Source organism: Heterocephalus glaber, unplaced genomic scaffold (assembly GCF_053883595.1).
Source record: "Heterocephalus glaber isolate CG9 unplaced genomic scaffold, H.glaber_assembly_v1.0 deba00001610, whole genome shotgun sequence".
NCBI classification, from domain to species: Eukaryota; Metazoa; Chordata; class Mammalia; order Rodentia; family Bathyergidae; genus Heterocephalus; species Heterocephalus glaber.
In genome coordinates, this window is record NW_028258381.1 from 20,994,017 (window position 1) to 21,017,461 (window position 23,445).

The window sequence follows — 23,445 nt, forward strand, 5'->3', positions numbered from 1 at the left end:
GGCTCAACCTCAGTACCACAAAGGAGGAGGAAGGGAGGAAAATTCCACATCTGACTGCAAAGTGATAGTTTTTAGAGGGTGGAAAAGCTCTTAACATTTCAAGTATAGGGCAGTTGGGAGGGTGGGGAGGCGAAGTGGAAGCTAAAAGATGCAATTATCTGCACAGGTTCCGCACAATGAATGTATTTATTACGCATCGCAAACATATGCTAATTTTTTAAAAGCGGGGAGTCACATTTTAAAGTACAACATGAAGAGTTCAGAGCCACCCTTGCTTATTCTGCAGTCTTCATTCAGAAGGGTTTGGGGAATTCGGGATCATACCCAGCACTGGAGGGGCCGACGTCAGAGCTCAGGCAGCTTTGCACCCAGTGGGGCTCGGGCTCCATGACCTGAGAACCAGGTCTTGGGTTCCGCCTGTCCTCACAGCCTCCCTGACCAGGGTCCCCTTGTCCTTGCAGCTATGTCCCCATCAGTGTGAAAACTGAACCTCTGGAGGACACGGGTAGGTGCCCTGCGCTCTCAGAACCAAGTATTCGGCAAGGTACCATTGACCGCTTTCTTCCATTTGACTTCTTAAAGTAACAGTTGGGTCCCACAACACTCACTGGCCTCACCCGGGCCTTATTCATTCACAGAGTACAGGGCCAGCGGCCCTTATCCAAGATGCTTGGAGGAAGTGTTTCAGGTTGAGGATCTTGTTGAATTTTGGAGTATCTGCATTCTCAGCGTGAGATATTTTGGGCAGGGACACAAGTCTAAAAGTGAAATTCATTTTTCCCTTAAACACAGCCTGAAGGTCATTTTATATAGTACTTTTAGAGCACCTGCTCTTTTCCTTTTCTTTCTTTTTTTTTTTCTGTCATACTGAGTATTGAACCCAGGGCCTTCACACTGAGCAACATCCCATCCCTTTTCTATCTTTTATTTTGCAACAAGGTCTCACTAAGTTGCCCAGGCTGGACTCGAACTTACAGTCCCCCTGCCTCAGCCTCCTTGAGTGCTGGGATGTCAGGCGTGCACCATCCCGCCCGGCCAGCATGTGCATTTTGACTGTAACCACTCAGATGAAGTCAGGCAAGGAATTTTCCAGTTGCAGTGTCAAGCTGGCACTGAGATGGTTTTGGATTTTGAGGCATTTCGTATTTCAGGTTTTCAGGTTAGGGACACTCCACCTGGAATCGTATTCCACTCAGCCATCTAGAACAGAGAGCTCCCAGTTTAGGAAATACTAGCTACTAAGCTGTGTCAAGGAGAATCTATTTGCAGATAAAATACTGCTTTAGATGTATTTAAGTTAGCCCAAGTCTGCAGTGAGCACAGTGTGTCAGGTCAGCATGATAATGGACTTGCAGAGAGAGCAGCTGCTGCCATCCCGGATGCTGCTCGCTGCTTCCTTGCACCGTTCAGCTCCAAGGCTCAGTGACATCGCCGAGCTGCTGGGTCCCTCGCCTGTGGGTGACAGCGGTGGACGCCCATCCCTGGCTCTTCCCGATCCTGACAAAGGAGCCAGCATGAATGGGAGAGAAAGGCCAGGAACAGAAAATGCTCTGCAAACTCCAAAGTGCAATCTAGGGATAGGAAAACACCAAAAGCATTAAAAACAGGAAGTTCAGAAAATTTAAGCAAGTGTCTAAAGCCAAACTCCCAAAAGAGCAGTGAGGCTGGGCCTCAGTGGTGGAGCCCTTGGCCTGTGCACAGGGGTCCTGGGTACCGGCCCCAGGGCTGTAGAAAAACAAAAAGATAAAAATGGTGCATAGGTCAGCAGTACTGACACAGACTGATCCAGCACCGCCATGTGTGCTTAAATAAGGTATCTGTTACAGTAAAAGACACACCGCCGGGAATCCCCCTTAAAATACTTTCCCTCACTTCCGACACACTCGCCCCACTGGCCTTGCCACTTTCTGAAGCAGCTCTGAAGTCTTCACTAAGAGTCCTCAGTGTCGCAAAATGCAAAATAAGAAAGGGCTAGGAAGTGGCTGGGGGCGAAGGCCCTGGCTCCCATCAGTAAGTCAAGCAACTGCCTTGTGTACCCAACAACTTTTGTTTGGCTTTCGTTCTCTTTGTGTCTCCCTGTCACTGAACCACGTCCCCAGCATGTCTTCAGTGATCTTGGAAGAGAACATTTCCCAAAACCAGGTCCCAAACTGGGAACCCACCCACCCACCTCGGTTGGTTATCAGAGGGAGGGTCTGGGCGCAGCTGTTCCCAGACTCTGGGTGTCCCGAACAGAGCTGAGCAGGACAGGAGGGCAGGAGTCAGGCACACTGAGAGCTCCCTGGGGCAGAGCAGCAAGAGGACCCACAGTGGGGGGCCGACAGGAGCCTGACTCCACGGGGGACCTAGTGGGCCAGGACGGGGCTTTGGACCCTACAGGGTTTAGCAGCAGTGTCCCGGCATCCCGAGCCTCTGGACTCAGAACCGAAAAGTGAAGGAGGCTGCCACAGGCCAGGTCCGAGCACCTCTGCTTCTGTGGGTGCTGGGTCTTAGGGGGTGGGTGGCCTTTACCTCTTGGGTTCCTGATGTCCTGCCACAGCTGTCCCTGCTCTGTGTGGCTTCTCGATTCTTCCCCCATGGCTTTCTGCCCCCACCTGGTCTTGCTCCATCTCCTGCCTCTCTCCCATCCCTTCCTTCCTTCCTTTGTGTTCCTGTTTTCCCTTCGTATTGATCTGATACTATTCTACACTGACATCACCCATGCTTTCTATATAGATGCACATAAGTACGTATTCATAATTTCAATATCATGAATATACAAGACATCTCTATGCTATGCTTTCTGTTGCCCTTATTTATCTGATAAAGTGAAGGGACTGACAGTGGCTGCCCCAAGGTCTCTCACGGGTGTCCCCAGCACCACCCTGCTAGCCCTGCACGAGCTGCTTGTGCCCAGTGGGTCTGGCCAGCCCCTAAGTGTGCCATTTCTGTGTGTCCAAAGGCATCTCACTGAAGGCAGAAGCTGTGACCATCAAGAAAGAAGCAGAAGACCCTAATTACTATCACTGTAGCATGGCAGGTAACTCTGTTTCTGAGTCATTCTCTCCAAACATTATTCATGATGGAAAATCGTTAACCATCCGATGGCAGAGAGGAATAAAGATCTGACTGAGTCTGTGACCCCAGGCCTATAACACACTGTCATTCAAGGTAAAAGAGTCTTACAGTTCTATGACAGATGCCATTTAGCCCAAATCCATATGTGGCTGTGTGGAGATACTGCAGGGGGTGTTTTTGAGTCTGTTTATTACTCTTCTCTTGTGTGTTCCACTGTTTCTCATGTAATCCACCCCTGTCCAGGCTGCCCCATCAGTGGGACAGTGTTACCAACATGACCGTTAAGAAATTAAAATCAAATACATCCAGATGCCGTGGCACACACCTGTCATCCCAGCACTCTGGGAGGCTGAGGCAGGAAGATCACAAGTTCAAGCCCAGCCTGGGCAACTTAGTGACTCAGTGAGACTCTGTTTCAACATAAAAATTTTTTAAAGGTGCAAGGCATGTAGCTCAGTGTGAAGGCCTGGCATTCAATCTCCAGTACCAAAAAAACACAAAAAGTTAAGATTCATGTAGATTTTGCTCCCAAATGTAGCAGTTGAAGAATGAAATGATTAGGTATATTTACCTGCAACCGTTCTACTTTATTTATTTATTTATTTATTTTGGTGCCAGAGATCGAACTCGGGTCCTTGCGCTTACACAGCAGGCGCAAAACTACTGAGCTAAATCCCTGGCCCTTCTACTTTATTTTTTGAGAGAGAATTGTACACATGAGGGGGCCGGGGACGTAGCTCAGTGGTAGAGCACTTACCCAGCATGCATGAACCCCAGGCTCGATCCCCAGCACTGCAAAATGAATAAATACAACTAACAAAAGTCATGTACGTGAGGAACTAGGATAAACAGATAATGTCCACTAAAAAGAGAGAGGAAGGGCTGGGCATGCAGCTCCATGACAGCATCACCTGTGTGCAGGTTGTATCCCCAGCACCATGGAAAGGAAGCGGGAGGGGAAGGGAGGACAAATGCAGGTTAAGTGGATAACACAGGGTCTTTCTCCAGCGCGGTGTGGGAATGATGGAACTACCTGAGGCACCTTCTTTGTAACATTCATGACCTGGGACAACTTCCTTCTTGATCCCAAAAAGCGTGGACTGCTCTGACATCATGGAAAAGTTTCCAGAGCACCGAGGGGTTTAGAAAACACTTAAATACACCATGCCAGATGTGGCGGTGCAGCGCCATAATCCCAGCACTCAGGAGACTGAGGCAGGAGGATCGCCACATGTTCTAGACCAGCCTGGGCTACATAGTGAGTTCAAGGCCAGCCTGAACTGCATAGCAAGACCCTGTCTCAAACAAATAAAAACCCCACACACTCATCTCACTAAATGTAGGAGAAAAGCATTTGAAAAAAGTTCAACATCCTTTCATAATAAAAATACACTTTAGCTCCCAGGCATTAAAGGGCGCATCCTCATCCTGATAAAGGTTGTTTACCAAAATCCTACATGGGCTGCAAGCCCCTGGACAACCAGTCAACATGGCCTCTCGAGGTCTTAAGATTTTTTAAAACACTACTATGTGGCTTTAAGCAAGATTTTTCATAATTTGAAAAAACTGCACCAAGCCAAGTATGGTGTGCCTGCCTGTAATCCCAGCACTTGGCAGGCTGAGGCAGGATTGCCATTGAGTTCAAGGCCAGCCTGGTCTACATAGTGAGACCCTATCTCAAAAAGAAAAACAAAAAAACCTGCAGGATGCTGGAGCGACAAGGGCCACTGCATTGGGAGGACCCTGTGCTGACCCCACCTCCCACACCCCATACACAGCAGACGTACCCAGTATGCAACTGGGCGAGTCAGGCATCTGCCTTACCCACATGTGTGTGTGTGCCTTTGAGGACACACGCTTCTATTATTATGCACAGTGGAGGTTTTATTTACCGGTGTGGTAAAAATATACAGTGAATGTTTAAATTTAAAAATGTATTACAGTAAAAGACACATTGCCACGAATTCCTTTCAAAACCCTCCCCTGAGGAGAAAAACCATAATAAAAAGTGGGAGATACTCCATTAAATAATTGTGAATGGGGTGTGGTATGAATATTAAAGAATGAGAATGTCTGATGCCCAAACAAACAAAAAATCCTGCCCCCCAGACTTGGAACCCACTCATCCCGTTGTTCTTCCCACTTCTAAAGCTGTTCTAGAGTCCTCTGAGTGTCTTTGTGAGGCGGGGTTAAAAATACAATAAACACAGCTGCCCAGTGCCACATAACAGAAAGGCAGGCCGTAAAAATATGACGCTGTGTCCTCATCCACCTTGTTCACTGGATCTGGCACCCTGTGACTTCTGGCCATTGCCAAAGTGACTATGAAAGGGAAAAGTTTTGAATCAATTCAAGACATCAAGGCAGCCAGGACAGCACAGCTAAAGACCCTCATGAAAGAGACTTGCAGAACTGCTGCAGAAAGTGGCAAGAATGATGGGATAAGTATTCCATGCCGAAGGGAGGATTTTGAGGGTGGTTCTTGCCAATGTGTCTTTTACTGTAATAATTTTTTTTAAATCTGAATATTGGGCCAGGGATTTAGCTCAGTGGTTTCACCGCCTGCTGCACAACCACAAGGACCTGAGTTCGATCCCCGGTACCAAAAAAAAAAAATCTGAATATTCACCATGGTTTTCAATCACACTTTGTCATTACTGAACTTGGGCTTATTGTGGTTTTTGTTTGTTTGTTTTTCTTGGTGTCAGGGATCAAACTCAGGACCTGCACTTGCAAGACAGGTTTGGTGCCACTGAACTAAATCCCCAGCCCTGTTGTGTTATTTTGTAAAATAATTTCCATTTTGACAAATTTTAGAACCAGTTTCAAAATTTCCAAAAATATCAATTTTTGTCATATTTATATTTGTGACTCTAGTTTCAGTGGACATAAATATCTTACGTGTGAACTTTCAAATGGGATCTATAGAGTTAGCAATCAGACGTTCAACTCAAAGACAGATTTGGTCATATCTCTGTACTAGACTTTTATAAGACTCTAGAATACCCCTTACTTTACAGTCACACCTTATTTATGTCCTTGCTTCTTTCTGTCAGCAGCACTATGTACATTTGGAAACAAGTATTTTCAGAAATGAAGTTCACGAATGGTAAAATTAGATCAAAAGCTAATGAGCAACCCAAGAACTCAGTAAGAATTGGTTCCATTGACCCAGACATCGATGTATTCATTTCACAAAATCAAGGTCAAATATCCCAGTAGCTGATAGCATCTCTATTGCTCTCTTTTTATTTTTATTTTTATTTTATTTTTGATTTATTTATTTTTTTTGGTACCAGGGATCAAACTCGGGACCTTGAGCTTGTGAGGCAGGCACCGGAACCACTGAGCTAAATCCCTGGCCCTCTAACTTTTTTTTTTTTTTATTGCCCTCTTTTTTAATGTTATAATAAAAACATGGAAAATAAAGGGGATTTTATTGTTTACATATATGAACTACAGCATCTGTTTCACACAGAACCCTAGAGAGTCCCTGTCCACTCCATGTGGTCCAAGCCAAAAGGCTGGGGACCCAGCTCAACAACAGTGTCACATCTACTGGGAGTGGAAAACCACAAGCTTCCCCTGAGATCGGGCGAGACAAGGCCATCTCTTCCTGCCACTTCCATTTTGTTCCGGAAGTTCTAGCCAGGGCAATTCAGTGAGGAAAAAAATCTCGATTGGAAAGGAAGAAAGAAACCTATCTCTGTTTGCAAATGACATGGCCCTGTACTGTGGAAACCCTAAGGAACACACACACACTGAGCAGATCAAGTAAATGAGCCTAGTGAAGTTCCAGGGTACAAGGACTGTATGAAAACATCAATTTTATTTATTCTTTTTGTTCTGGGAATGGAATCCAGGGCTTCACACATGCTAACTGTGCGCTGTATCACTCAGCTACACTCCCAGCCCTAATTTTGTTGTTGTTTTGCTCCTTTGAGATGGGGTCTCACTGTGTAGTTCAGGCTGGCTCTGAACTCACTATGTAGCCCAGGCTGGCCTCGAAGTCGTAGTGATCTTTCTGCCTCAGCCTCCCAAGTGCTGGGATTACAGGTGTCTGACATCATACTCAGCCCCAGCCCTAATTTTATTTCTATATGTTACCAATGAACAACCTAAAAATGAAATTATAGAAACTCCATTTATAATAGCATCAAAAAGAATAAAATACTTAGGATTAAATTTAACCAAAAGTATAAGACCTATACTCTGAAATCTATAGAATGTTATCAAAAGAAAGAAAAGAAGATCTAAATAAATGAAAAGACTTTCTGTGTTCATGGACTGGAACTTTCCTCAGATTTGTATGGAAATGAAGGAACCATGAATAGTCAATCTTGAAAAAGAACAAAGTTGGAAGACTCACACCTCCTGACTTCAACTACAAGCCTGGCATGTGGTGCACACCTACATTCTCAGCACTCCAGAAGGCTGAGGCAGGAGGATTGCAAGTTTGAGCCCAGCTGAGTAATTTAGTGTCTTGGTGAGAACTGGTCTAAAAAAAACAGTTGTGAAAAGGCCAATGCTAATGCCCTTAGTTCAACCCTCAGTACCACCAAAAAACAAAACAACAAAAAACCTTACCTTAAAGCTACATTAAGCAACACTGATAGACATATGAGCCACTGAAATAGAACTGAGACTCCTGAAATAAAACCCCTAAGTTTACAGCCAATTCAACAAGGGTACCAAAACAATTTCATGAGGAAAGAACCATTTTTTTCAAACAATATTAGGGCAACTGGTTATCTACTTGGAAAAATATAAATCTGGGGGCCGGGGATTTAGCTCAGTGGTTCCGATGTCTGCCTCATAAGCACAAGGTCCTGAGTTCAGTCTCCAGTACCAAAAATATATATATACATATGTATATAAATCTGGACCCCTACCTCCCACCACATACTAAAATCATCTCAAGATGATCAGACTTAGTGTGCTAAGAGCTAAACACACAAAACTTCCTTTTTTTTTTTTTTTACTCAGGACCTTGTGCTTGCCAGGCAGGCACGGCACTGCTGAGCCACGTCCCCAGCCCCAAACCACAAAACTCTGGAAAGAAAGTGGACATGTTCATCTTCAAGACTCTGGATTAGGCAACAGTTTCTTAGATATGACATGTAAAGCACAAGCAACCAAAACAAAAAAATAGATAAACTGCACTTCATCAAAACTAAAAACTTGCCAATTGTGTTGGTGTGTGGCTGTAATCCCAGCACTCTGGGAGGCTGAGGCAGGAGGACCACAAGGCCAAGCCCAGCCTGGCCAATTTAACAATTTAGAAAGACCCTGTTGGAAAAATAAGAAAGGGCTGGGAACATAGCTCAGTGTGAGGCCCCTGGATTCCATGCCCAGTATAGGAGGAGAATAAGAGAGCTTCCTGCTGCGAGGTGTGATCGTGCACACCTGTGATCCCAGTACTTGGGAGCTTGAGGCAGGAAGATCAGCTGGGCTACCTAAGTGAGACCCTGACTCAACAAAAATAGAGCTTGTTGGTGTCAATTTTTTTTTGCGGGGAGGGGGGTGCTAGAGATGGAACCAAGGTCCTCGTGCATGTTAGGCAAGTCCACGTCTAGGCTCAAATTCAAAATTTTACACATGCAATTGTTGTAACAAACTCCAAACAAATTTGTGGCCCTTTAGAGTTTTCCTGCATTGTGCACCCCAACAAACTGCACTCAACATCTGCTAGCCACAGATCAAAAGAGAAACCCCAGGGCGTGAAGACCCCAACCGGAGCTGCCCTTCAGAACTGGGCCTCAGACTCTGGCGCTGCGCATGATGGCGCCCGGCCATTCGCCTCCCCCCACCCCCGCCTCCCCTCTCACGAGGTTCCCTGCCCCTCCAGTCCCACTCCCACCCATGACACGGTCAGCCCCTGTCTGCAAACCTGCCCAGAGTCACCCAAAGAAATCTGTCTGTGCTGCTGCCCCTTCATGGTCAGGCCTCTCCCTTGCTCGGCCCTGAACTCCCTCGCACCCCCTCCGCTCTGTTTTAGCAGAATTGTGACACAGTGTGAACCAGTCTGCACATTCTGGGAATTGTTGCTGCACTGTTCATCGGCTATAGCAAAGTGTCTTGGTCACTTTCCCTTCGCTGGGATCCTTGACACCCACAATTTAAAGAGGTTTATTTTGGCTCATGGTTACAGTCCCTCTCAGCTGGCTCCAAGGCACGAAGTCCCGGTGGAGGGGCCTGGCAGAGGACAGCTGCTCACCTCATGGGGGATCAGAAATAGCGAGAAGGGAGGAGCCGGGAGAGGGTGTGTCCTTCCAGGCCATGCCCCCAGAGACCTGCCTCCAGCCAGGCCCCACCTCCTAATAGCACGCTCAGCTCTGAACCAATCAGATCAAATCACCTTCAAATCCCCCTCCCAACATGTGTGTCTTTTGGGGACACTCTACATCTAAACTGGAACAGAAACTTCCGCCTGTACAGTATCTGTCTGACACAAAGGTTACTTGTCTTTAATGTCACCACAGAACATAAAGGGAACCTTTTGCTTTAGATTAACAAGGGTGTGGACATCATTGGCTGAACTGGACAGGAAGTCTGTGTGTTGACAGCCTGGTGTGACACGCTACTGCACCCCCCCGTTCCCCCGTCACGCTTCATCTTACCAGCAGCCTCCACCTCCCTCCTGCTCCTTCCCATCCAGTGTGACCAGGCCTAACGTCCCATAACTGTTACTACAGGTTGCGCATCCCTAGTATGAAAATTCAAAATAAAATCTGAAATGTCCCAGCATCGGGCACTTTTTGAGGGCTAGTGTGACATCATAAGTGGGAAATACCACATCTGACCTCAGGGTCACAGTCAAGTCACAGGCACACTAAAAATGTTGTATAAAATGACACATAGCCGGGTGTGGGTGCATGCATTATAATCCTAGCGCTTGGGAGGCTGAGGCAGGAAGACTGCTGTAAGTTTGAGGCCAGCCTGGGCTACATAGAGAGTTCAAAGCCAGCCTAAACTATCTAGCAAGACCCTGTCTCGAAAAGCCAAAAAATAGTATAAGGTACATATGAAACCTAAATGAATTTACTGTTCAGGCTTGAGTTCCATCCCCAAGATAGCTCATCATGAATATGCAAATATTTCAAAATGTAAAAAAAGTTAGAAATCCAAAACACTTCTGACGCCAAGTAGTTTGGACAAGATACTCATGCTGTAGTATAAACAAAATTCAGGGCAAGAAGCTAGGAAAAGAAAAGGAAGCTTAAACTGAACGTGTACCTAGATACATAATCATCCCCTTTCCTCGAATAACTCCAGATCTGGGGAGTGAATGAAGGTTCACTGAGGTCAAGGCTGTGGGTCCTAGAACACCATGTTGCCTGTGAATTTCCTAACTTTGTTTTTTATCATTTATTTATTTTTTGGGTTTTTTGGAAACTCACTATGTTGCCCAGGCTGGCCTCAAACTCACAGCGATCCTCCTGCCTCAGCCTCCCAAGTACTGGGATTACAGTCATGCATCACCATCCCCAGCGAATTTCCTAATTTGAAATATGTGACAGATCTTCCCTGTTAGGACCTCATTTGCTCTGATATAAGTCATAAGAATAGGAACTAAATTTAAGTCTCACAACTTTAGGCTTTGCACACCAGGAAAACATGAAAGGAGCAGGGTTTTTTGGTTTTTGTTGGGGGACTGAGGATTGAACCCAGGGCCTTTGTTCCGAACTACATCCCCAGCCCTGTTTGTTTTGCTTTGTTTTGTCTTGTCTTGTCTTGTTTTTTAGACAAGATCTCCCTGAGTCACTAAGTTGCCTAGGTTGGGCTGAAATTTGCAATCCTCCTGCCTCAGCTTCCCAGAGTGCTAGGATTACAGGCAGGTGCCAGCATGTCAGATTTAGCAGGCTTGGTTTTTGTCACCCATTGGAAGAAACAGTTCATATCAGAATTTAAGTGTCCAAGGCCAGGGATTTAGCTCAGTGGTTCCGGCGCCTGCCTCGAAAGCACAAGGTCCCAAGTTTGATCCCTGGTACCAAAAAAAGGAAAAAAAAAATGAGTAGAATTTAAGTGTCCATGTCTATACTTCACAGTGAGAAAAAATACAAAAAAAACATGAATGAAATGCTTTTTTTTTCTGTTGCTGACAAACTAATAATTTTATAGTCCTTGACAATAAAATACAAATTTTATTTGGATTTAGTCTTTCACTTAGTAAATAAAATAGTGTGCTAGATTCCTCCTTTTCTTTCCCCTGAAGAAGTATGAAGAATAATCATAAAGCTTTTTAAAAAGAAGACCTGAACTATCAGCATTTTATAACGCCTAGTGAAACAATACATTTCACAGTAATCACCAGTGGCCATTAAAACCATTCCAAAAAAGGTGGATGGGGACTTTATCATGACAAGTCCCGAAGGACCTGGCCCCTAGTTAAAGGCACACAGGGAGGTAATGAGACATTATGTGCCTGATAGGATTCAGTTGGGAATATAATACACTATCATCGCCCAAGACTCTTGTCCCCCCCAAAACAAATGAAAGTCTGACCCAACCTAACTAGCAATTTTCAGGAAAAGTGGGGGATTCAGGCATACACGGAAACATACCAAGATGTAGTCAGCAAACTCCAGACCCTGGCGAATGACCTTATTTCTTCAACAGACCACTGCAAGCCAAAAACAGAGAAACAAAGAAACCCGTGTTATAGGAGGTATACTGAAGAGTCTTTTTTTGATGTTACTGTTTTAGGGTGCAGGGGATCGAACCCAAGGCCTTGCTCATGCCACACAAGTCCTCTGCCACAGAGTCCCGACCCCAGCCTAAAGTGTAGGTTTCCTTGGGATCCTGATTTGAACAAACTCACTCCAAACAGAGCTTTACTGCTTACCATGCAAGGGCCAGTGATGACTGAGAAGCAGGAAGGATAGAGTTCGAAAACCATCTTTTTGTAACCATTATGATAAAAGATTGTATCAAGCAAGAACCATCCGTGGTTGCTAAATTTAGAAATGTAGACTATTTATATGTCTTAAAGTTTCTTCTAGGAAAAGAAAAAGATTACTCTTGAGTAGTCAATTTTATCACTTCGCACAAAAAGAACAGAAGGCATTCCAGAAAGAAGATGGTTTGGAATGCCCCATCCTGCCTCTTGTCTGGGGTGTATTTATAGACAGAAGAAGGAAATGACAGAAGAAACAACCTGATTGGCTGCATGGGGCATCTGCCTTGTATTTACTGGTCCAATCAGTTGGTAGCCTGTGATTGGCTGAAGCTTGACTGCTGTGATTGGCTGACCTGCAGTTGCTTGGCTATGCTTAGGATACATTTCACTGCATACAGAGGATGCTTTGGGCCAAACTTCATTGCTCAAGTACAGGGACCAGTTTAGGCCAAATTTATCATACTTTAACACCTCCCCCCACATGAACTCTTGCTAGTTGCAAGTGGGAAGACAAGTCATTTTATGGTGGAGCATTAAGACAATACCTTAACGAGGTGATCAAATTCACATCATGCCCACTCCTTCCCAGGATGTGACGGCCTGAGACAGGCATCACGTTATTCTAGGCCATATTCTGGCCAAGAATACAAAATCTGGAGCAAATGGTGAGGACACATCAGGCAAACTCAGAACGAGGAACCTTCTATTAGTGTGGGAAGAGGTGGAGATTGTACCTGGGACCTCTACCACTGAGCTACATTCCCAGCTCTTTTTATTTTGAGACAGGATCTGGCAAATTTGCTAACTTGCCCAGCCTGGGTTCAAATTTTCGATTCTCCTGCTTCAGCCTCCTGAGCACCTGAGATTCCAGGGACGTCCCATCTCACAGGGCAGGGTCTCCATTCTTTAAGAAAGTCGGTGCCTTAGAGATGTAGACCATGGGACCATTCCAGATCACACAATGATAGAGAGACAGTGTCTAGAAACAACTAGCCCGTACTGAAGGGGGATATTTGGGTCGACTGATAAAACTGGCGTATGAATGGTAGATCAGACCCAAGAACTGGTTCTATGTCGCACATACCCACCTGGAAGCTTTATTGTGACTGGGTACCTTTCCTTCCAGTGGCTTGGAAGCAGCATAAAGGAGTGTGTGTCCGCCTTTTTGTGCGTCACAGAGAGGGAGGAGCAGGGAGAGGACAGGAGGAAGGGAGGGGCCATGGCCAGAAGGGGTCAATGCAACACTGTGTCATTTAGACAAAAGGAATACAGCTCCTTGCACCACTGTATTTTTGCAATTTTTCTGTACATTTAAAACTATTTGCAAATAAAGATTATGTGCATGTGTGCTGGGTATTGAGCCTCACTCATGCTAAACACAAATAAAATATTTTTTAAGAAAACATTAATGAGATGAGGGAAGTAGGGGAAATTAAACAATGACTAGATTGGAGATGACAATAAAGATTTTTGTTTTTGGTACTGGGGATTGAACTCAGGTCCTTGCACTTGTGAGGCAGGTGGTGGAACCACTGAGCTAAATCCCTGGCCCTAACAATAAAGAATTACTGTACTATGTTTGATCTTACCCAAAAGGCTGAGAAGCAAGACTTAGTGTTAATTTGTGTTCTTTGTTGGTTTATTTTATTTTTTATTTATTTATTTATTTTTGAGGCAGGGTCTCACTATGTAGTTGAGGCTGGCCTGGAACTCACAGTGATCCTCCTGCCTCAGCCTCCTTACTTTAAAAGAAGTTGTGATGTCGTCGTGGCTCTGCAAGGGTGTCCTTAGGTTTTGCTTGCACCTGCCACAAAGTTTGTACACAGAATTGGAGCCAAGGGGCATCTGCTTGGGGTTTTTTTGGGGTTTTTTTGGTACTGGAGATGGAACTCAAGACCTGGAGTTTGCCAGGCAGGCACGGTGCCACTGAGCTAAATCCCCAGCCCATGCATGTGTTTATTGCTGGTATTTCCTGTGTCTTCCCAGGTCTGCCTTGAATTGTTGACAATGACTTCTCTGATATTTGTGTCTTCCACTTTGTCATTTATCGTTTCCTTTCCTTCCAGGCAGCCACCTTTCCTCCACAAGCAGTGAAGTCATAGAAACGGAATCCCCAATGGAAGGTTGGAAAAAGGAAGCCCTTGAACGCTCTGCCTCTGTTGTAGAAGTTTAGGGAATTGTGCAGATGCCAGCTCTTTAAACAGGCGTGTTTGAAAGTAAAGACAGCGGCTTCCTGGCATGCCTGTCTTCTTAGAAAACTGGTTGAGTCCTTGTCCTATGAAATAGCATTAAGGGTTTGATCACCTCATTTGCTTTCTTGTTCTGTGATTCTACTTACAGCACCTGGATACAGATGTTAACTTTGTAACAGTGCTATTTATTGCTTTATTTCCTCTTTTGGAACAAGATTTTCCTATGTTCCCCATGCTGGCATTGAACTCTTGGGTTCAAGTGGCCTTCCTGCCTCCGCCTCCTGAGTAACTGGGCCCACAAGTGAACAACAAGCTCTCTGCCCCCCACTTTGTGGTACTGGGAGTTGAACCTGCTGCACTTGCACTGAAGTGTGTCCTTATATCCTCAACCCTTTTATATTTTTTTTATTTTGAGAGAAGGCCTTGCTAAGTTCCACAGGCTGGACTCAAACTTAATGATCCTCCTGGCTCAGCCTCCCAGAGTGTTGGGGTCCCGGCATGCGCCACCACACACAGCTAAGCTTGAACTGTTTTGTTTTTTTGGTACTGGGGATTGAACTTGGGACCTTGAGCAGGCGGTGGAACCACTAATCTAAATCCCCGGGCCAAAATTAGTCATTTTAAACATAGTTGCTCTAACTCAAGAGAACAAGCTGATTCTATCATTAACTTTCCTTTATTTTTAAATTATGCTTTTCAAAAATGCATATCCCTTATCCCCTGGCCATTACCATCCTACTTCCTGTTTCTGTGAAGTTGACCTCTTAGATACCCCATGAGTCATGGATCACGAAATATTTGTCCCTTGTGTTTGTTGTTGTTTTAGACAGGGTCTCGCCATGTAGCTCAAGCTGGCCTTGAACTCACTGTGCATCCCAGGCTGGCCTCAAATTCATGGTAATCCTCCTGCCTCAGCCTGCTGGGATCACAGGCGTGTGCCACCACGCCCAGCTAATTTGTCTGTCCTACCTAGGAGTCACTCGTCCCTGGTGTCCATGTAGAACTTCATACTTGTGTTGTAATTCTTGCCCGCCAGAAGTCAACTGGGCCCTGAGAAATCCTAGACTGCGTGCGCCTCACCCTGAGGTCACTGGTGGGGAGAGGGGAACTTCGAAATAACCACAGCATCAGCTCTGTCTGTCCCAGTAGTTCCAGTGACAACAACAAAACACTGTGAACACACGAATCCCAGTTCCCCAAACAGAAGGCCTCTATCCACGAACGTGGGCAGTGGCAGCATTTGATTAAAATCTGAAAGTGTCTTTCTCCTTCTGTCCTTTATGAGAGAATCCTCTATGAGCTTCTCATTACCCCTTAAACACAGCCAGCACCCTGTGGACTTACTTGTTGCATATAAGATCTGTTCTGGGCTCGCAGGGACATGAGGCGACTGCTTGGTGACTGTCACTCTTTCCGCAGAGTCCACCCAGCCCTTCTCCTCAGAAGCCAGTGAGGACCCTGAAGGCAACGTGAAAATTAAAGGTCAGTTGCCAAAAGCCCCATTTACTCACATTGTAAGGTGTGGTTTTCATTTCTTTCTTTTTGTTTTTGTTCGTTTGGTTTTGGTTTGGGGGTTTGGGGATGGGTTTTGGTTTTATTTGTTTGTTTGTTTGTTTTTGCTTTTTGAGACAGGGTCTCACTATGTAGCCCAAGCTGGCCTGAAACTCACATCGATCTTCCTGCCTCAGCCTCCCCAGTGCTGGGATTACAGGCGTGCAACACAGTACCAGTTCTCTTTTTGAAGGATTATCGTGGGGAAGAGCCTGAAATCAGTGTGTGTGTATGTGTCATCCGTGTATGTGTTGTGTGTGTGTGTGTGCGCTTGTGTGTGTGCATGCGTATACAACACGGCAGCAGTGCGCCCGTCCCAGGCGTGGGACACTGTAGACAACACAACTAAGCTTGGCTGCATAGCACTGCCCCACAGTGGGACGAACCATGCTCTGTACAAGTGAGGAAAGAAAGAAAGATGGGCGGGCAGTGGCCACACCTAGAATCCCAGCACGCTGGGAGGCTGAGGCAGGAGGATCACAAGTTCGAGCCCAGCCTGAGCAGCTTAGCAATTTAGTGAGACCCTGTCTCAAAATAAAAACAGGGAGGAAGGAAGCTGGGTGTGCAGCTCACCTCGAAGGCCCTGGCTCCACCCCCAGTACTGGAAAAGAAATGAAAAAATACTGTCTAGGATTCTGATCCGAGGGGCACTCTGATGTTTCTGGACAACTGGCCTCATTTCCTGTCACTTCTTTTTGTTTGGTTTTTTTGGTTTGTTACTGAGGATCGAACTCGGGACCTTCCGCTCACGAGGCCGGCGGTGGCATCACTGAGCTAAAGCCCCGGCTCCCATCACGTCTAAACTTCGATTTCTGTTTTAAGGAAACCCAGACTCACGCGGCATCACGGCTTCCGCATCAGGTGTTGAAGAGCTGAACATTGTGCAGGTGGCGGTTCCAGGTAGGGGTATTGATTTGACTTTATCCTAATGTTTTACAGTTTTCATTTTGTCTTAACCATTTCTCAACACAGGTCAGGCTCTCGGAGGTGTCTTGTTGTCTTAGTTCACCCTGACAAGTGAGCAATGACACAGTTCAGGGCCATAAAATGTGCCCAAGTAGCCCGCTCACCATGACGTGGCGACAGTGACCGTCACGCAGGGCGTCATTCAGTGACACGGGGTCGCTTCTCCCGGCCACGCCCAGCGTCACAGGGCAAAGCCAGCCCTCAGGCACCTCCGTACCCACTGCGTGGAGTTGGAAATGACCACAGAGCGGAAATAGGTTTGCTGCCGTCATTAAATAACCCTGCGCTAAATGCGTCTGTGCAAGCCGTATTTGGAAAATAGGAAAGAATCTAATAACATAGCAACTGCAGGCTAAGGGATGGACAGCTGGGAGACTCTTCTATGCACTATTTTATTGTCTCTTGGATTTCAAGCCATGTTAATTATTCAAAATCAAATAGAATTTGATTTTTTCTTTCTTTCTTTGGTACTGGGGATTGAATTCTGGACCTTGCGCTTGCTAGGCAGGTGGCAGAACCACTGAGCTAAATCCCCGGCCCTAGAATAAAGTTTTTAAGCGTGAAAAATATTTCCTTCTTGTCCAAGCACCTTTGACTCCTTTTATTTGTCATGGAGTATTGGTTAAGTTTTCTGTTACAATGTTGAAAGTGGGGGTGAACATGATGATAGGTCTGACCTCCAATTGCCCCCATCTGAGCCCCCAAAGCAGGGCGCCCACATCCCAGCCTGCACTGCTGCTCACGGGCACCTGGCACAGCAGAACATTAGCACTGTCGTGTAGCCGTTGCTCCTCAGCTGGTCTCCCTTCGCTGTGCTCATGCTCCCCCACCCCAGCCTGATCCATGCAAAGCCAGCTCAATGAACTTCCCTCAGACTCTCCCTTTGAGTTACCTCAGGAGGCCCCACTTGGAACCCCAAAATCTGGCAGACTGTGCTCATTTATTGGCTTCCTGCCATTTACCAGGTTGCCACCATTTACCTACCAATGAACATCCTTGTCTGTGTGTGTGTGTGTGTGTGTGTGTGTGTGTGTGTGTGTGTGTTTTGCTGGGGACTGAACCCAGGACCTTCACACTGAACTATTATCTCCAACCTTCTATTTATTTATTTATTTATTTTATTGTGAGACAGGGTCTTGGCTAAGTCACCAAGTTGCCAGGCTGGGTTCAAGCTTGTGATTCTCCTGCCTCAGCCTCTCAACATGCTGGGATTACTGGAGTGTGCCACCACACCTGGCTGAATACCATGTCTCGCATGATGTTGAAAATATATTCCCAAATGTACTGTGGAGTATGACTATTGTGTTATCATGTGGAAAATTCTGTTATCTACCATGGCTTCCATTTGCCAGTTTCCAAAAATACTTAATTATTGCTAAAAGTAAACTGACTACTAAGCCAGGTAAAGTACAAACTTTTCCCTCAACAGTTTTGGAAAAAATGAATGAGCTTGGCTTGTTTATTTATGTAATTATTTTTTAGATAATGAGAAGGAAAGATTATCAAGCATTGAAAAGATTAAACAGCTACGAGAACAAGTTAATGACCTTTTTAGTCGAAAATTTGGTAAGTTTGTGCATTGTTACAGATCCCGAATTTATGTGCTTGAAATACTTCTTTTTAAAAGATACTTTATCTTCTCGGGAGTTGATATTTCTGTGAAAGAGCCGTGATCTAAATCAGTGCATGATTTTACTGAACAACTTCTACGGCTGTCTTTGATTTACTGAGTTCGCACCTTGGCTGAGTATTATTTTTAGCACTCTGCACATTTGATCACTTAATCTGTACAAAAGCTCTTCAAGTAGGTACTTTGATAATTCCTATTTAATAGATGGAGAGACGGAGTCTGCTCTGTTCCCCACACCAACTTGGAAATCAATGCCCTTACATCCACACATCACAGTCCTGCCAGAAGTAAAGTAGTAACAGCTAATCATCAAGTGGGCATGATTTTGAAATCTTTTTTCAGTACTGGAGGTTAAACCAGGGCCTCATGCATGCTAGGCAAACACCCTGCCACTTTTAACATTGTTCTTTAAGACAGGGTCTTCAGGCCCAGGGATTTAGCTCAACTCGGTGGTTCCGACGCCTGCCAGGACCCGAGTTCAATCCCTGGTAGCAAAAAAAAAAAAAAAAAAAGACAGGGTCTTCCTAGGTTGCCCTGGCTTCCCTTGAACTCAGCACCCTCCTGCCTCAGCGGGATTACAGGCTTCGCCACCATGCCAGGTTTAAAATCTGACATCAGAGATAAAGTACAGTTGGGGCAGACTGCACCAGTTGCTGTTGTTCGCCCCATGCAGGTGAAGCGATCGGCGTGGACTTCCCTGTGAAAGTGCCCTACAGGAAGATCACCTTCAACCCGGGCTGTGTGGTCATCGATGGGATGCCCCCTGGTGTGGTGTTCAAGGCGCCCGGGTACCTGGAGATCAGCTCCATGCGCAGGATCCTGGATGCTGCAGAGTTTATCAAGTTCACTGTCATCAGGTAATGGGGGTCCCTGGCTTAGTCACCGGACGAATCTGGAGGTCAGAGCTGACCGGAAGTGGGCAAGTTGCCACCAGGGAATTTGCCCAGGAGGTGGCCTGGGTCCCTGCAACTAAATTTCGAGTTGGGTCTATTTCCCTGTTTCTTGGTGGGTGTGAGGAGCTTGCCTCAATCTTACCTCCCACCACCATGCCTTGCATTGACACCCAGCAAAAGTATGTGGGACAAGCTGGGTACACACCTATGATCCCAGGTCTCTGGGAGGCTGAGGCAGGAGGATCACAAGTTCCAGCCCAGCCTGGGCAATTTAGCAATTTAGCAAGATCCTGTCACAAAAAATGCACCAGTTGCTGTTTGGGGATGTAGCTCAGTGCAAGCCCCTGAGCGGGTGTGTGGGGTGTGTGTGAATGGATCAGAAAGGAATGGACCGAGGGGACCGTGAGCTTTGCTGCATTCACTGTGTCTCTCTCTGCAGGCCACTCCCCGGGCTCGAGCTCAGTAACGGTGAGTGTTCTGTGCGATTCGGCACCCTGTCCATGGCGTCTGCAGGGCCCCTGCGGGTGCTCACTTCGAGGGTCCTGGCTTCTGGACCCTTGACTTTGCCCTTGAGCCTTCAAGCAAAGCGGGGCTTCCCACGGGACTTTTCCCCTTGTATGTGATAAATTTCCTCCTAAACTCATCTGGTTGCTAACTGACTTCCTATGTTTTTAATAGCTTTGTTGAGGCATCATTTACATAACATAAAATTGACTCGTGTCAGTTAATTCACTTTATCCCTCATGTTTTTTGGGGGGTTTTTTGGTACTGGGGATCAAACTTGGGACCTTGTACTTGCAAGGCAAGCAGCGGAACCACTAAGCTAAATCCCCAGCCCTATCCCTCATGTTTATTGTACTCTTGGTTTTTCTTTTCTTTTCTTCCTTTCTTCCTTGCTTTCTTTTCTTTTCTTTCCCCCCTGTACTGTGGATTGAATCCAGGGCCTTCACACTGGGCTGCATCCCCAGCCCTTTTTAGATTCCTTTTTATTTTGAGGCAGGGTCTTGCTAAGTCACTAAGTTGCTTAGCTGGGCTCAGACTTGCCATCCTCCTGCCTCAGCCTCCCGGAGTGGTGGGATCAAAAGTGCGCACCACTGTGCCTGGCTTGTTTTTCTAATATTCAAGTGAAGAGAACGGTGATTCAGTGGTTTCTAGTACTTCTTTTTATGGTGTTGGGATGGAGCCTGGGGCCTCACATGCTAGGCAGGTGCTCACCACTGAGCCTCCTCGGCCTGTGCCCCTCACTCCAGCACCCCCTAAGGCTAGTGCATCTCCATCCCCCAGAGGCTCCTCCCACCCACTTTCCCACCCCCAGTTTCTGTGGTCCTGGAGCCTCACCTGCATTTCCTAAAGGTGAACGTTAGTATTTTGTGTCCTTTGCAGGTGCCTTGGTGCTTCACTTTTAAAACGCATGCGCACTTGAGCACACTCATAGGCGTGAGTCCCTCGCAGTTCTGAGGCTCTTTTGAGACTAAAAGCTCATACATCCTATGCCTTCTGCACCCTTTCCTGTCTGTTATTTCTAAGTTCTCCGGAGAATCACATGAGAAAGTGCATGGTAAAATGCAAACAGCTAAGCATGGTGTCACCTGTACTTCCAGCACTGTGGGAGGCTGAGGCAGGAGGATCACAGTACCAAATCCGTCTGAGCAACTTAGTGCCTTAGCAAGACCCTGTCTCAAAACAAAAAGATGAAAAAGGAAGGGATATAGTTCAGTGTGAAAGCCCTGGGTTCAATCCCAAGCCTGCAAAGAAAAAAACCCAATCTCTAGGTTTTCTTTTTTTCCAGTACAGGGTATCGAACTCAGGAGCTGCACTTGCCAGGCAGGCACGGTCCCACTGAGCTACATCCCCGGCCCTCTCTAGGTTTTCTCTAAAGACTGACACTGGCCACACTGAGCCGAAGCCTCTAGGGCAGCAGTCAGCTGGAGCCACTGTCAGGGTCCTCTGTGCAGGGTTCTTCCCGCCACTACCGCACCGAGCCCCACCCCAGCCCCCTCACTGCTGTGCTTTTCTCTTGCTTTTCTAATAGTAGCATTCAGAGAAGAGTGAAATGGTTCATGTTTTGTGTTTCGTGTCTCTATCACAAGTGGGCAAACGCAAGATCGACCAGGAGGGTCGTGTGTTTCAAGAGAAGTGGGAGCGTGCATACTTCTTCGTGGAGGTGCAGAACATCCCCACGTGTCTGATATGCAAGCAGAGCATGTCGGTGTCCAAGGAGTACAACCTGCGGCGCCACTACCAGACCAACCATAGCAAGCACTACGACCGCTACACGGAGCAGACGCGGGACGCCAAGCTGGAGGAGCTGAAGAGCGGGCTCCACAGGTATCTCCTGGGCCCCTCAGACATGGTATGCACCGAGCCCAGACTCCCCAGTGTGAGTCTGCCAGAGAACATTGAGGTGCAGCCTGTGGAAGACGTGGCTGGGAACCCATGGGAGAAGCTCCGCGAGAAAATCAAGTTGTTTGTGGCCTACTCAATTGCCATTGATGAGATCACAGACATCAACAACACCACACAGCTGGCCATCTTCATCCGGGGCGTTGACGAGAACTTCGATGCGTCTGAAGAGCTCCTGGACACGGTGCCCATGACAGGCACCAAGTCTGCCAATGAGATCTTTGCGCGTGTGGAGAAGAGTCTCAAGAAGTTCAACATCGACTGGTCCAAGCTGGTGAGCGTGGCATCCACTGGCACCCCAGCCATGGTTGATGCCAATAATGGGCTGGTCACGAAGCTCAAGTCCAAGGTGGCAACGTGTTGCAAGGGCTCCGACCTGAAGTCCGTGTGCTGCATCATCCACCCCGAGTCCCTGTGCGCGCAGAGGTTGCAGATGGACCACGTCATGGACGTGGTGGTGAGCTCTGTGAACTGGATCTGCTCGCGGGGCCTGAACCACAGCGAGTTCACGACACTGCTCTACGAGCTCGACAGCCAGTACGGCAGCCTGCTGTACCACACCGGGATCAAGTGGCTGAGCCGAGGGCTGGTGCTGAAGAGGTTCTTCGAATCCCTGGAAGAGATCGACAACTTCCTGTCCTCCCGGGGGAAGCCCGTGCCTCAGCTGAGTTCTGGGGACTGGATCAGGGACTTGGCCTTCCTGGTGGACATGACCACGCATCTCAACACCCTGAACGTCTCCCTGCAGGGGCACTCCCAGATTGTGACACAGATGTACGACCTGATTCGGGCATTCGTGGCCAAGCTGTGCCTCTGGGAGACGCACCTGGCCAGGAACAACCTGGCCCACTTTCCCACTCTGAAATCAGTCTCCCAGAACGAAAGCGATGGGCTGAACTACATCCCCCGGATCGAGGAGCTCAAGAGCGAGTTCCAGAGGCGGCTGTCTGACTTCAAGCTCTACGAGGGCGAGCTCACCCTGTTCAGCTCGCCGTTTGCCACCAAGATTGACAGTGTGCGAGAGGAGCTGCAGATGGAGGTGATTGACCTGCAGTGCAACACGGTGCTGAGGGCCAAGTACGACAAGGTGGGTGTCCCTGAGTTCTACAAGTACCTCTGGAGCAGCTACCCCAGATACCGGCGACACTGCGCCAAGATCCTGTCCATGTTCGGCAGCACCTACATCTGCGAGCAGCTCTTCTCCATCATGAAACTGAGCAAGACCAAGGCCAGCTCGCAGCTGCAGGCCCCACAGTGGGACTCCATGCTGCACATGGCCACGTAGGAGGAGGAGGATGGATTATACAGACATTGGGGTTCCCCCTTCCCCACTTCGAGTCAAAAGTAGAGTTTGCAGTATCGCACTGTTCCTATGATATTCTGTGCTTCACTGTGGTTCAGTAAAACCCAAGAAAGCTGCATAGCACTCCTGTCGTTGTACTCCTGTCCTCATCTGTCACCTACCGCCTCCCTTCCCCATGGGCACTGCAGTCGCATCTTGATCAGCCAATCAGCAGAGTGTACCCAGTTACATGCTAGGCCACAGAGTCCAACGCAGTTTCAGATTTAAGGAGAATCACTGGAGACGTGTTCACATATTGTAGAATTCTTGGGGTTCCCCCTCCAGTACTGAGGATTGAACCCAGAGTGTTCACACTAAGCTACATCCCCAGCAATTTCTTAATTTTTTTTTTTTTTTGAGACAGAGTCTCACTGGATGGCTGAGTTGCCCAAGTTGGGCTCCAACTTGCAATCCTCCTGCCTCATGATGGGTGTGCACCACCACACCTGGTTTGCTTCTGTGTTCTTTTCTTTTTGGTACCGAGGATCGAACTCGGGACCTTGTGCTTTCGA

At 47.0% G+C, this 23,445-nt stretch overlaps 1 protein-coding gene and 1 long non-coding RNA gene across 3 annotated transcripts in view; one reads left to right on the top strand and one right to left on the bottom strand.

Annotated features, from left to right (window-relative positions):
- Window positions 1-23,017, top strand: part of LOC101720606 (general transcription factor II-I repeat domain-containing protein 2B) — a 37,600-nt gene extending 14,583 nt beyond the window's left edge. The window contains exons 8-16 of one of the 2 annotated variants that reach the window (XM_004840011.4): window positions 462-544; window positions 2,942-3,019; window positions 14,023-14,079; window positions 15,568-15,630; window positions 16,522-16,599; window positions 18,148-18,231; window positions 18,969-19,152; window positions 19,628-19,656; window positions 21,279-23,017. In XM_004840011.4, coding sequence (XP_004840068.1) covers window positions 462-544; window positions 2,942-3,019; window positions 14,023-14,079; window positions 15,568-15,630; window positions 16,522-16,599; window positions 18,148-18,231; window positions 18,969-19,152; window positions 19,628-19,656; window positions 21,279-22,876 — 2,254 coding nt within the window. In that variant the 3' untranslated portion in view covers window positions 22,877-23,017. The remainder of the gene's footprint in view (window positions 1-461; window positions 545-2,941; window positions 3,020-14,022; window positions 14,080-15,567; window positions 15,631-16,521; window positions 16,600-18,147; window positions 18,232-18,968; window positions 19,153-19,627; window positions 19,657-21,278) is intronic. The other variant, XM_087196203.1, reaches the window with a different exon arrangement.
- LOC106008999 (uncharacterized) lies at window positions 544-12,169 on the bottom strand. Its single transcript, XR_001183168.3, has 3 exons — window positions 11,903-12,169; window positions 11,622-11,680; window positions 544-1,571 (listed from the first exon to the last, which is right to left on the bottom strand). It is a non-coding gene; the product is annotated as an uncharacterized LOC106008999 (long non-coding RNA).
- Window positions 23,018-23,445: the final 428 nt, after the last annotated feature.